Here is a 15486-nt window from a genome sequence, read left to right on the forward strand (position 1 = left end):
GATGGAATGGCGGGGCCGTGACATGCATAACGCCGTGATGAGCACAAAAATCTGCAAATTCGGAAGAGGCAAATTGCGGACCATGATCAGTAACAAGAGTTGAGGGGAGGCCTTCCAAAGAAAAAATGCAAGCGAGAGCACTGGTGGTTGCTGCGGTGGTAGGCGAAGTGCAACGGACAATGAAAGGAAAGTTAGAGTAGGCGTCAATTACGAGGAGCCAATAAGTACCTAAAAAGGGTCCCGAAAAGTCAGCATGAATGCGCTCCCAGGGCTTCTCAGGCGAAGGCCACGGTGACAAAGATGACTTCGGGGCAGCGGCCTGTGACGCACAAGGGCCACAGGCAGCGACCATGTGTGTTATTTCAGAGTCGATGCCAGGCCAGTACACATGACGGCGCGCCAGAGATTTTGTGCGAGACACACCCCAGTGCCCTTGGTTAAGGAGGTGCAAGACTGAAGCACGCAAAGACGCAGGTACCACGACACGCGGCGAAGCATTGTCAGTGGAGAGGAGGATAACACCTTCCCTAGCCGTGAGGCGGTAGCGCAAAGCATAGTAGTTCCGCAACGGATCAGAAGTCTTAGCGGACGGGCGATCTGGCCAACCCTTCTGAATACAGCGTAAAACCTGGGAGAGGGTAGGGTCAGAACTCATAGCAACCGCCAGCCTGTCCCCAGTGATGGGGAACCCGTCCACAACCCGCTGCTCAGCAACATCCAGGTGGAAACACAAAAGTTTGTCCCTATCGAATGCCTGATCAGGACCCATGGGAAGGCGAGACAGAGCATCAGCATTTGCATGTTGAGCCGTTGGCCGGAAATGAATCTCATAATTGAAACGAGACAAGTAAAGAGCCCAACGCTGGAGGCGGTGTGCAGCCTTGCCGGGAAGTGACGTTGATGGATGAAACAAAGAGACAAGTGGTTTGTGATCCGTAACAAGATGAAATTTTGAGCCATAGAGAAAAACACCAAACTTATTAAGAGCGTAAATAATGGTCAAAGCTTCTTTTTCAATTTGAGAATACTTTTGTTGGGCATCCGTGAGCGTGTTGGAGGCATAAGCAATGGGTTGTTCCGAACCGTCAGAAAAACGGTGCGCAAGGACTGCCCCGACCCCATATTGAGAGGGGTCTGTGGCAAGAACAAGATGTTGGCCAGGTCGATAAGTAGCCAGGCATGGGGCCTGTTTCAGCATAGTCTTCAATTTCTGGAAAGCTGCATCGCATGACGTGGACCTGTGAAAAGGCACGTTTTTATGCAACAGCCGACGCAACGGCTGAGCCACCGAAGCCGCAGACGGTAAAAACTTGTGATAGTATGCTATATTCCCCAAGAAGGCCTGCAGTTCCTTAACAGATGTAGGGTGAGGAAGGGCATCGATCGCAGCGACAGTTTGCTGAAGCGGACGAATACCATCCCGAGAGAGTTGAAACGCCAAGTACGTGATAGATGCCTGAAACAATTGTGATTTCTGAAGATTACACTTAAGACCGGCAGTCTGTAAGACATGAAAAAGAGTGCGGAGATTTTGAAGATGTTCTTCAGTGGCGGAGCCAGTGACAACAATGTCGTCCATGTAATTGATACACCCAAGGACAGGGAGCAATAATTGTTCCAAGAAACGCTGAAAGAGAGCAGGGGCACTAGCAACCCTGAATGACAAGCGTTGGTATTGATAGAGGCCGAAAGGCGTGTTAAGGACCAGAAACTGCCAGGAAGCAGTGTCGAGAGGAAGTTGATGATAAGCTTCTGACAGGTCAATTTTAAAAAAAATACTGGCCTCCAGCAAGTTTAGTGAACAGTTCTTCAGGACGGGGCATAGGGTAAGTGTCGATGAGGCATTGAGCATTTACAGTGGCTTTGAAATCGCCACAGAGATGAATATCACCATTTGGCTTAGCAACGACAATGACAGGAGAAGACCACTCACTGGAAGTGACAGGAAGCAAGACCCCTGAAGTAGTGAGACGATCCAACTCCTGTTTTACCTGATCACGAAGGGCCACGGGAATGGGCCGAGCCCGAAAAAACTTAGGCCGAGCAGTGGGTTTGAGTGTGATATGAGCTTCAAAGTCGTTTGCACGGCCTAAGCCAGGAGAAAAAAGGGACGAAAATGTCGTCGACAAGGAATCCAGCTGAGCATAAGGAATAGCATCAGAGACAATATTGACAGAGTCATCTATGGAGAACCCAAAAACGCGAAAGGCATCGAAACCAAAAAGATTTTCTGCGTTGCTCTGGTTGACCACAAATATGGGAACAGTGCAAACAACGGATTTGTAAGATACCTCAGCATTAAACTGACCCAAGAGAGAAATCTTTTGTTTATTGTACGTCCGTAATTGCCGAGTGACAGGTGACAGGAGTGGAGAACCCAACTGAAGATACGTCTGAGAATTAATTATAGTGGCAGCAGAACCGGTATCCACTTGCATGCGAACATCTCGACCAAGGATTTGGACAGTGAGGAATAACTTCCCTGAAAGGGAAGAAGTGCAATTGACAGACAACACAGGATCAGAATCAGCGTCATGTTCATGAACATCATGTATGTGGTCGGATTTGCAAACGGAAGACACATGACGTTTCTTTTTGCAATTGTGACACACAGCCCAACGTTGGGGACAATCCTCGTGTGAATGTTTAGTAAAACACTGCGGACATGATGGAAGTTGCCGGGGGTTTTGCTGCAGTTTCTTAGTGGGTTGTTTACGGCTAGGCCGAGGCTGCGCGTGGGAGCGCACTGCGGCCACGTCAGCCAGCGGGCACGCGCCGCATGCGTCGTCAACAGCGCACAGAGGTTGTGTTCCCCCGACATCACCCCACGCCTCTATTTGTGCCCCAGCAGCGCGAGAAATTTCAAAAGACTGCCCAATGGAGAGAACTTCATCTAGAGTCAGATTCGCCAACTGAAGAGCACATTGCCGAACTTCTTTGTCGGGCACCGACCGGATAATAGCATCCCGTACCATGGAATCGGCATAGGATTCTTTGTGAACGTAACAAATTGACACTTTCAACTGAGGCCATGAAGTTCAGCAGCCCAAGAACGATAGGATTGATGTGGCTGTTTTTGACAACGATAAAAGGTAACACAAGAGGCTACCACATGCGTTTGCTTTTGAAAATAGACAGACAGAAGTGAGCACATTTCAGCAAAGGACAAAGATGCAGGATCCTTCAAAGGAGCCAATTGCGACAACAACCGATACATTTGAGGTGAAATCCAGGAAAGGAACAGAGACTTACATGGTTGTTCGTCCGTGACATGAAATGCCAAGAAGTGCTATCGAAGACGTTTTTCATAATCAGACCAGTCTTCCGCCATCTCATCATAAGGAGGTACAGCCAATGACGAGAAACGCCCCGCATTTGATGCCACGACGAAATCGCGAATTGCCGCTGTTAGAAGCGTTTGCTGTTCAAGGAGATTTTGCAATAGTTGCTCGACAGTAGCCATGGAACCCTGTGGGTCAACGGGGAAAAGGAAAAATCCACTATCTCATCGCCAATTGTTATAATGTCAAGTTTAACAAATATATTTCAGAATGACACAACACATATAAGTCACAGAGTAAGTTGACAAGCAAGACATGGGTACACGTTAGCATTCGAATGAGCACTGAGTCCCAGTCTAGCGGCCGCTGCTCGGCTGGCCGCTTAGGTGGCACAGCTGCTGCATGGCTGGCAGACAGCGCCGCACATAGAGGACGCGCGTAATTGTGCAGCAGCGCTTTGAATGATCGGCGAGTCACAATAAATAGCATGTACCTTGACAATGGTCTATGTCAAGAAAAAAAGGAGACAGTTCCACTGGAGCTTCTGCACTAAACCCTGTCAGAGAGCAGATGCTGACCTGTTGATAACTTTGTTGACACTTGATGTAATTATCAAAGCAAAATTGCCGACTTAACACTTGATGTAATTGCGAAAGCTTAATTTCAGACATTTGGGTTTTCAGAGCTGTGTAAGTTTAATGAATATACGCAGTTATCTGGTATGTTGTTGAACCTAGATAAGCATGAATTTTATCTCCAGCGAAGGTCAGGCTGCACAGGAGACTCAGTTCAAGGGAAAAAAAAGAAGATTCATAGAGGGGAGAATTGTGGTCCAGATTAACAAATCAGTAACTCAAATCTGTACACCACTGCTTCATAATTATTACATAAAGATCCTCCCTTCTCTGAAAATTCACCAGATACAGAGGAAAAATCCCAAAGCACATGGTCACAGAGGCATCAGAAGGTTCAACATGACAAGCAATTGTGGAATAGTACCATGTGTTCATATCGTATGGAAAATTCTTGGAATAATTTCACTTACATTACGTCAGATGCTTTTAATGCTTTACAGGGCACCTTACAAAGTACTCTCCGTCTATGAAAATCTTCATGCATACAAATCCCCTAACAGTTTTAAAATTTACCAAATTACAGCCATATGAACTCAGTGAATGAGTCAGTCTATGCAGTACACGGTATTACATTTCTACCCATCAAATTAAAGGAATGCAGAAGTTGAGACGGGTGTGGGAAAGGGTTGTAGCCTGTCAAAAATGTTATTCATGCTGTACATTAACCAAGTTCTAAAGGAAAGAAAAGAGAAATTTGGAAATGGAATAAAAGTTAAATGATGAAAAATGAAAAGTTCAATGTTTGTCATGACAATGTAATTATGCCAGAGACATCTATGGACCTGCAAGAGCAGTTGAGCAGAATAATTTATATCTTTAAAAAAGATTAAAGATCAATTTGAACAAAAGTAAAATACAGATAATGGAGTGTAATAAAATTAAGCCAGATGGTACTGAGGGAATAAGATCAGTATATGAGTCACTAAAAGTAGTAGTTTTGGCAGTAAGATAACTGATGTTGGCTCAAGTACAGAGAAGATAAGATGCTGACTAGCAACAGCAAGTGAAGTGTTTCTGAAGAAGAGAAATGTTTTAACATTTAACATAAATTAATGACTTAGGAAATCTTTCCTGAAACTATTTGTCTGGACTGGAAGTGAAGCATGGATGATGAGTGGTACAGATAAGAAGAGGATAGAAGCTTTTGAAATGTGGTGCTACAGAAGAATGCTGAAGATAAGATTTGGAGTAACTGCGGAGGAGGTTATGAATTGGATTAGGGAGAAAATAGCATTGTGACGTAATGTGACTAAAATAAGAGATCAACTGATAGAACATACCCTGAGGCATCAAAGAATAGTCAGTTTGGGCATTGAGAGAAGTGTAAGGCAAAAAATTACAATGGGAGCTCAAGGTTTGATCACAAATATGAGGCTGAAGTGAATATATGCTGCGGTACTTCTGCAGAAATGAAAAGCCTAGCAGAAGATAAGAATTGAGAGCTGCATGAAGCTGGTGCCACAACAACAACAACAACAATGTGCATTGTCTCTCTCTCTCTCTCTCACACACACACACACACACACACACACACATTTTATTCCTTTATTCCTCCTTCCAGTCCAAAATTAACTGTCCTTGGACACCTTAGATCAGTCCAAAAGTAACTGTTCTTGGACTCCTTAAGAGATTTGTCCCTTTTTGTGAAAGTTTTTATCTTCATTTATACATAGTAGTAACTGCTCATGCTTTATTTCCACTGCCTACAGACTTTGACACATTACAAATGCTTTCAGTTTCTTCTTCTCTGGGGGCCCCAAAGTTCTGTTTTCATTTTATAAAATACTGAGTTTCAGGCAACTTCACAAATACCTTACTCAGTTTCTTCTCAGTATTTGATAAAAGCATTTTGATGTGGACTGCAATCTTGTGATACATCCCTCACTTTGCCTTCTTCAGTTCACTTAATAATGCCTTCTACATAGGTGAAGTCTATCACTTCACCTGCTGTATTTTCCCCAGCTACATTTACTTCTCGGTTCATCACAACAAATCTGCAAATGTACTTCTGTTGACACTGTCATGTAACCCATATGGTATGACCTCCAGTGGCACATTAATGCAGAAGCCTCAGGAAGAGGCAAGCATAGGTTAGAAATGGACAGTCATGACCCACCCTATCCCCCTCCCACCCAAAATATGTTTTCAGCAACAGAATTTATATTTTTACATAAATAAATTTCCAAATTTTTCAGTTAACTTTTGAAGAATAATGTAGCATAAAAATTAAGTGTCTGGAAAATGTCAAGGAATTCTAGAAAATGACAAGTTACTTCTCAGTTTCTTTCCTCCATGTGTGTTCTTGTGTGCTGACCACCTGTACAGAACATTCCAACTAGCTAAAAGCATCCATTCACAGACTAATTGTACCAAATGACGACGACAAATCCAACATGGTTCAAGGGTCTGCTGGTAGAATGTATAAACTGCAGAAAGCTGAGTAAGCCCAGACAAAAAGGCAAAGAAACCCCATCCCACTAAGAAAAGAAATTACAGAAACTCTGTATCCCACAATGTGGAAATGATTTATGATTGTATAGTCATATTCTACAGGTCTGTGTTCATAAATGCAATCCTAAGTGAAGCATTAATCATGGTGAATGAACACAGTGATTTTATAGTGTGTAATGTTTGATCTTGTCAGAATTGTGAAAGTCCATACATCATTAGTGTGACAAATGTGCTTCTCAAATGTTTGGACAAATGTTTTCATATACTGTACTTCTCTGAAATGAAATTTCTTGCATGCCATGCTAAAGTAATAAACTCACGGATGTAAACACAATACTTTGTTTTTTAGCTTTTCCTCATTTCAGAGGCTTATCTCCAACATAATAATTTACTCGGAAATTACAATACAAAGAATAAACGTTCTTAAACTATATTCTCAAAATATTTCTCCAAGTGTTTCTGTCTTGTGTGTCCTCTTCCTCTGTGCCCATCCTCCTCATTGTGTGCTGTAGATTTTGAAGTCAGGTGGTCAAAGATCATCCTCTTCTTCTTCTTCTTCTCCCCTCTGGTTCCCACTCCAGTATCAGTTTTGGTATTCTGGCTCTCTCCATTCGTCGTACATGCCTGTACCCCTGTAATTTGTAATTTCTTCCTATCCATTACATCACATATTCTTTCTTTTATTTACATTCTCCTTATTATTTTGGTGTTCCTTATCTTTTCTTTCCTGGAGATTCTTGCCGATCTCCTCCACAAGTTGATCTCTAGAGCTTGTAATTTTTTAATGTGCTTCAGGTTAATTGTCCAGATCCCCGTTCCATACAGAACCACACTCTCTAATATGGGTCTGTATATTAATTTTTTAGTTATGCTCATTACATTCCTGCTCCATAAGACTGAGTTAAGCTTCCCAATGACCTTCCATCCGCTATTAATTCTTTTATTGATTTCTGACTCTGATTTTTCCCTCAGTTTCTAAAATGGATCCCAAATAACAGAAAGTGTTTATCTTTTTGACTTTCTTTCCTAGAATGTATAGCTCATCTGAGTCATTAGTCAAGTATTCTGGTTTTTGGTAATTAATCTTCAAACCCCAAGTTTTGTATGCTACTGCTAGTTGATTGCACATATTATATTAAAATATTTATAGGTATTATTTTTATTATAGGCATATGTGGCATGTCAAAAGTTGTTGGAGGGGGGGCGTGAGAGACTGTATCAAACTGTGACCCCACCCACCAGACCCACATTCTAGATCCATGCCTAAAAAGAGAATTCCTGGAGCTGACAGAGAACAGGGCCGCCACTTGAGATATCTATCCAGGGCCACTAATGAATGATGACAAATTGCACTGCTTATCCTGGTAAGTTGTGTGAAGTAAACCATTGCTTGCACCCATCACCATGTCCCACTGAATCAGCCAAACACTAAAAACAACAACATATTAATGATTATTAACTAGAGTTTTCTTGTCCTCACATTGCTAATTGTCCTAAGTAGGTTCCTGTGGACTCAGTCTGTTCATAAACTTCATAAATATTCCATTTTAATGATTCAATACTGTATATCATTTATGATGAGGTGTATACCTCTGGTGTCAACAGTTTACATAACTACTGCAACCTGCATCCATTTGAACCTTCTCACAAGCATTTATCTGCAACTGCAATTTTACCCCCTCTCCCCTGCCCTCTCCCTCAACACAAACATATACTTCTCCCCATAACCAAATAAAATATTCCTTGCTGCCAATGGATGTGTACTGTTATCTTATCCCTTAAAGTAGCCTAGTTGTACTATAAAACTGTTTTTCCCTGCTCTGTTCAGAACTTCTTCAATTATTCAATCTGCCTACAATAAAACTGTAATTTTTCATAAATAAATTATGAAATATGTTACCATAATTTTTGGTTGTAGTTAATTTGTTCTACTAGTATTTTCAATTTCCTTTTTTTTTCAGTTAAACTGGTTTTGGCAGACAAACAAGCAAGAAATACAGCTTCAGGTTCTTGCATCCTGTAACATTATACTCAGTTTCTGCGTAAATTGCTTAATGTTTTCCTGAACTAATGACCTTCCAGTGTGAAAGACCCTGAACAAACATGCACAGTGGATTAACAACCATGGAAAGGTACACCAGCCAACCTGAGTGTGGATTGCGGTTTCTCATGCTCAGTTAGATGAACATTGTGCTTTTTCCCAAATTTCCCTGAGAGGGAATGATTTACAACAGTTAAAATACGTTAACACACAAGAAAGATGATTCACAGACAGGCTACCCTGATGACTGTGGCATCAGAAAGGAAATCCACCGGCATGGTTAAATAAAACAAAACTTGCCAAACCTGAGTAAATGGCCTAGACTGAATAAATACCATGGAAAAGAAATTTGATAGAACACTGAAAAATATGCACAGTATTTTTGGTTCCCTTCTTTATTAAGCGTAGCAAGAGAAATGCACACAGAGTCACACACATATTAGCTGATAACAGTGGAAAAACAAAAATGTAAGTTGATTTGTTGAATTCTGCACTAGACAATGGCAGTTGCACCTGCTATTTGTAAGAAGAAGAGGAAGAAAAACTGTAGATGATTCATCAGATGAAGACAGAGCGGGCACAAAGTCAGGTGGTGCATAAGAGCTCGCAAACCGGGAGATTTCTCACCCACCGGAGCACAGTCGGCGTTACACAGGGAGCCCCTTCATTGTAGTTCAAGGATAGAAAGAAATATGAAAAACTATGGCTCTGAAAGGCAAATATTTTCATTGGAATTGTGAAGAAGTGGGGAAGGGGGGGCCATATATATCGCACCAAACTGTACTCAGGGAAGATCGGGGACTATTCGGTCCCCTGGCCTCAAAGGGTCCAGTGTGCCTTTGAGGCTCCACTGCATAACTGTGTCTGCACTGTAGTCTCAAAGGCCCACAGGAGGAAAAAAAATGGACCCTTAAAAAGGCTTGACGACATGATGATGGATCTGTAGATACAGAGAAATATGTGGTCTGGATTTTCTTGTTTGTTTTTTTGTGATGATGTGCTGGGGAGGTCTTCCAGTTTGGTGGCTCTGCCCACCAGGTGTCCCGCCTCGTAATCATCTAAGGAGCTCTTCAAGGAAGACCCTATACAGTGGACATGTTTATGAACTGAAGTGAAACAAGGTACTTTAATATCTATTGGCAGTGGCATTGTCTATGCAGAACAAATATTGTGGTGGACTTCTTTGCTGCGTGTGTTTTACAGATGGTATGATTTCAATAACTTTTCAAGTGTATCTTCCTATGTGGATAACTGTCCATTCTGCATCCACGCCTGTAGCTGACAGTTCTATCTCCACACTGGTCTGCCTCTGCTAGCAACTGTAACAGAGGAGAAAACAATGGGCATTGCATTTTATTCAGAAGCCAGAACTTTTATGACAATGTCATCCCTCAGACCAACTAAGTGCCACACATTGCTGTTAATAAGCCGCAGTTTTATATGCTTACAACTCAAGCAGTGTGTCTGAGGGGGAAAAAATTTGCATCAAAATGTATTTACCCATCAGTATTGTGAGAAAGTTGATATGTAGCAAAAGATTTAAACATTTCCCAGGTAATCTCTCTAGTAGTCCTTGTATTATAAATTCCAATAAGATAAAAAGCATAACTAACTACCATAGGCACCTGCAAGATGGCAGGGGGGGGGGGGGGGGGGCTACATGGGGCACCAACTTTTAATCCATTTCAGAATGCTCATATGTTTCTAGAAATAATTCTCTTCTGTTCTACTGAACTGCAGATTTACCACTGGTGAGCATGAAATGAAATAACTGTGGCTTCAGCAGTCACTGCATAACTTCGGTTTGCTTATCTGTCAGATAGTTCACAACAAACTGAGCCATTTCTTTGGCATGAAGGCTCTTTTGGCACTGTCCTACAATCAAGACTGATACAAACCCTTACAAAAACAGTGCCAAGATAGTATCCCTGATCTTTTTCCTTCCTGATACAGATAGGTGCAGATTCAAGACTCGGTTCTCGGTCGTCACGATTTTTCACTCCCTTCCCCCTCTCAACCCCAGAAAATACAATTTGCAATCATCTACTTTAACAATAAAACAATTAAATTATTAAAATGTCTTAATATAACCATCATAATTTGTTTGCATTAGTGGTTAATACAGTGGCTTCCCATGCAGGAGGGAGGGACGTGTCAGGATCATAGTGTCACCCTCCCTGTCCCCTTGGATCTCTGCCTGCATACCATCTTACCAAGATGCAGAAAAGTTCCAGTTCAATGTCCTGGCATGCAGTGCCTGTCAGATTGCCAGAACCCTTCTCTTGTCCCTCATCAATTGAACAGAAACATGGCTCCAGTATACCTGGCTGACATCTGTCCCCATTTCCTACATGAACAACCTCTCTCCATGCCACTCAACTTAATAACAATGGTAGTTATTCTTTTCTCCAAGTACAAACAAGACATGTTGTGGCTCAGTGAGACTACATACAGTTTTAAATGGCAGAGTGATTTCTGTAGACCTTAAAGAAAACTGCGGGAGTGCTCATTTGTGGACTCAAATAACACCAGTCAGGAAGTGAAAAGTAATTTTCTACTTTAGAAAAGAGAAAAAGACTGTGAAATTTCAAAGTTAAAAAAAGATGTGCACCACAGAGTTACCATCCTCTCGAATTCTATGGAATGGAACATGATGAAACCTGAAGTTACAGATTTTGCAACCCAACTGACACAGCTGCACATCACCATGTCTAATTTGGGAAACAAAGAATGCCTTGGTTCAGTTCAATAAGTCTGCTCTTGTAGAAACAACCCAGAAATGTAGTTTGCATAACATATTTTGTTCAGTTTACATCATGATAGTCAACATTAAAAAAATAGTAAGTAGGAACTATGACCCATTAAATCCTATAACATGATCCTATGAAAAATTGTGTAAGTAAACAAAGTATTCTACATGACATCAAAGTTATAGGGGTGATTTTTTAAAGTTTATTTACTGTTTCTGCACTTTTAAGAGAACATTTCTTGTTAGTTATTTTTACTGACATCTACCAAAATTTTCTGACATTCTGAATCATTTTATAATTCCATCTAACATTTTTGTTGCTAATAAATGAACAGAAATTTATTTTAGTGAATACTTTCTAACTTCATTTCCTAAGTTAACAAACACACTTGATTTAATTATATAAGAATATAATTTTACATCATAGACTCAAGAAATGTGGTATCCACAAAAATATGAAAAATATGGAAAATGCATTTCACATGTAGTAATATTATATGGTTAGCTTTTATGTTTCAAAGCATTTACCTTAAAAATATTCTGAAGGGACAACTATCAGTCATTAAAAATGCAATACTTTTAATGTACTTATTGTCTAATTTAGTATTTGGTGCACAATATGTCTTCAAATTAATTGGTTACGATGTACGAAAATTAACAGTTAGAGCATTCTGCCCCTCTCGTGGAAATTTGCACTCAACCCCTTGTTCACTTACTAGCTCATACGCAATTAAACGGTGACATTATGGAATATCATGTTCATTAACAGACAGTTTTTTATGTTGTATTAACGGTGTTTGCTTAGTAGCTTAATTGGTGGCATTATTCTTTTCTGTAAAAGGAGAAATTTACTGTCAGAAAGAGCCCTTGAGTGCTTCAGTCGTAAAAATAAAGACCTCAGTGTCAATAGTACCTTTGTAGTGACAGCTTAGTTACCAACATAGACACAGTGCAGTGTAAGATACTTGCAGAACATTACTGACACCAGATAATTTCACCAGACGCAACAACTACCTCCAGTCAGAACTGTCAGGGTACTTGCACATTTTATCCATGACGGAAGGATGAAACACCATGACTGCCAAATAGAGAAAAACAAATTAGACAGAATCAATAACTTGTTCCCTATTCTTCTCCATGTTTGTTTTCACCTATCTGTTTTGGTTCAGTGGTATAATTGGTGTATTTAATACAGAAACATTTTGATGTTTATGGTACTATTTTGTGTTTACATAGTTGTGTGTCCCCTCACCTATTCCACTTGTGACAAGGAGTATATGGATGACTGGTTTTAAGGACATCAATGTGAGACACTTGACACCACGCATAGAGATGCGGGAGACATGAGTTCTTCTCCAGCAAGATATGCAGTGAGAGGTACCCCCAGAAGTAAATCTGTGAAGGCAAGTGCTGACTCATGCCTCAATAGACCAGTTGCAAGTGCATTGCCCATCAAAGGAAAAGTTTTGAGTTCTGTTCCCAGTCCAGCAGACAGTTTTAGCCTGCCAGGAAGTTCCAAAACAGTGCACACTCTGCTACAGAGTGAAAGATTCATTTTGGATACAAGTAAATATGTTTTACCAATAGAAATTGTTGGACTTAATACACAGGAGTCACCAATATTATGTACTGGGTCTGACAGTCCACAACTGACTGATTCCTATCTTGCAAACAGAGTGATCAACTTTTCCGTGTTGCCTGGGATCTCCTCTATAATGACAATTTCTTTTAATTCTCCCAGTTCCCTTATTGACTACCTGTTTGACCTGTAAATTTCATCAGTACTCACTGTCATAAATATTATTCCGTTGAAGTACTGTCAATAGTTCAAATTCCCAGACTGACTGATCTCAAAAAGTTTTTGAATAATAATCAATACTGTTGTTGGCATACAGTCTTTCCTCTGCTCATGCTTCAGTGGAAGGAAGATTATATAACCTGAGAGAATGTGATGACTGAAGACAGTATGACATAGTCTACACATACAAAGGGGTTGTGAGAGGGGAAACATTTACTGGTTTCTTGGTCAGTACTGCCAACTGGCAACTGGCAACTGGATGCTCACCTCGTACTGATCAGCTGCTATGGTATATAAAATTCATGGAAGTAACAAGGACTCAAGAACATGGATTGTAGAGGCAATCATGTTTAAAAACACTCTTTACATTGTTTATTTCTCAAATGCGTCACACAACACATTTGATAGATCATTTTAGGAATAAATACATGGAGAAGCAGTAGTTATATCCAATTCGTTGAATCGGTTTCATCATGTTGTTCTTGAATTTACACCACAAGTGAGTCGTATTATGGGCTTTTGCCCTCTTAAAAACATTATTTTGTTTCATGGTGTTACTCTAAATATAATAGCATATGACATAATAGAGTAAAAATAAGCAAAGTTTCCGAGTATTTTTTTATATTTGTATCTCCTCTGTCACCCATTCCAAGAAAATGTAATGTATAAGAGGCAATCAAAAAGTTTCCATTGGAAGGCCACACAAAACAGCTCATATACCTCGATCAGAGTTGGGTACACTGATGAGCCAATACATTAAGCCCAACTGCTTAATAGCTTGTTTGTCAATCTTTGGAATGGAATACATCACTGACTCTGTGTGTAAGGGATCTAACAGCTTGTTGATAGGTTTGTAGAGGTATGTGGCATTAGACATCCACACACAGGTCATGTAATTCGCTTAAATAACATCTACATCTACATCTTCATGGATACTCTCCAAACCATATTTAAGTGCCTGGCAGAGGGTTCATTGAACCAACTTCACAATAATTCTCTATTATTCCAAACTCATACAACACATGGAAAAAACTAACACCCGTACCTTTCAGTGCAAGTTCTGAGTTCCCTTATTTTATTATGATAATTGTCTCTCCCCATGTAGGTCAGAAACAACAAAATATTTTTACATTCAGAGGGGAAATTTCGTGAGATTATGCCACAATGAAAAATGCCTTTGTTTTAATGATTTTCCACCCCAAATCCAAACAGGCCACTGATTTGCATGTGCAGTGATGGTGCTCGATAGCGACCCAAATCGGTTCCATAGGATTTACACCAGGTGAATTTGGTTGCTGAGACATTAAAGTGATTTCCTTATAATGCTCCTCAAATCACAGTAACATGGTTCTGGCTCTGAGTCATGGTCAATTATACAGCTGAAAGATGTCGAGGAAGACTTCAAATATGAAGGGACGCAGGTGGTTTGCAGCCGTCAGCAGGCCTTCAATTACTATGACATATCACATGCAAGAGCAGGAGAATACATCCCATAGCACAGTGCAAACTGCAATTGTAATTGACAGTATCATTGTGTCAACATGTGAACATGTAGGGGCAGTCTCCTATGGAGCTACATGTTCAACAATGTATGATGAACAGTGAGCTCCAAAACACTTGTGCATGCACCAGCATTGTGCTCTTTTAGCATAGATGCCACAAATCACCATTTACCCTACTTTAGAGGGCAGACAAGCCTCTGAACCTTGAATTCCATGAAGAGTCATGGATGTCCAACCATTTAGCACCTAGTGGTAGTTTCGCTGTCCTTCTGCCACTTTTCATAGAGGCTCACAACAGCAGCACTTGAACATTCAACCAGCTTCACCATTTTTGAGATACTTGTTCATGGGCTCTGCATAATAATACTCTGTCCTTTGTCAAAGTTGCTTTCCTCAATGGATTTCCCCATTTGCAGCCCATTTCTTCACTAGGGTGATCCCATATCTGTGTCTACTTCACTTACATGCTTTTGTTACCGCATCATGTGCCTGCAAAGCCACCAGGTGTCATCCAACATCGCAGTGTGCAGTGGTCATAATTGTTTGGCTTATCAATGTATATACTGCTGCAGTGCTCTCAAATGGAACCTTTTGATCGCCCCTTTTAGTTGTGCAGTTGACATTTATTGCAACTAAACTGCCATTAAAATTGTGGTCATCTCCCTTTCAACCATGATAAATGTTGGTTGCCCTACTCACAGAATACTTCTTATGTTTATACTGGAAAACTATTGAAACATAGATATCAAAGTGATATCTGAGTGAAGAAGAGTGAAGAAGAGTAGTGTGGATTGTCATAGGCTTGCTTTGTTCATTGGAAGAAGTGATAGAAATGCTGCAAAAGCTGAACAGTGAACACTGGTTTTGAACAAACTGCTAAAAATTATCTGGAAAACACTAGTAAGTGGTTTTCTGGATAGAGCTGAAAAATAATTTTCAGCCACACAAACTTCAATTCCACGGTTATCATGAAGATAAAATAAACTAATACCAACTCTCTAAGAAACATTTAAGTATAAGCAGTCACTC

General features: G+C 40.6%; 1 protein-coding gene across 3 annotated transcripts in view; it reads right to left on the reverse strand.

Annotated features, from left to right (window-relative positions):
* The window catches only part of LOC124590644, a 60447-nt gene that overhangs the window by 21341 nt on the left and 23620 nt on the right, over window positions 1–15486 (reverse strand). The window contains exon 4 of one of the 3 annotated variants that reach the window (XM_047131665.1): window positions 12071–12235. The exons of 1 other annotated variant lie outside the window; for it this stretch is intronic. In XM_047131665.1, coding sequence (XP_046987621.1) covers window positions 12168–12235 — 68 coding nt within the window. In that variant the 3' untranslated portion in view covers window positions 12071–12167. Of the gene's footprint in view, window positions 1–8785; window positions 9728–12070; window positions 12236–15486 lie in introns of those variants that run through there. One more of the 3 variants, XM_047131666.1, reaches the window with a different exon arrangement.

Source organism: Schistocerca americana, chromosome 2 (genome assembly GCF_021461395.2).
Source record: "Schistocerca americana isolate TAMUIC-IGC-003095 chromosome 2, iqSchAmer2.1, whole genome shotgun sequence".
In the NCBI taxonomy this organism is placed as follows: domain Eukaryota; kingdom Metazoa; phylum Arthropoda; class Insecta; order Orthoptera; family Acrididae; genus Schistocerca; species Schistocerca americana.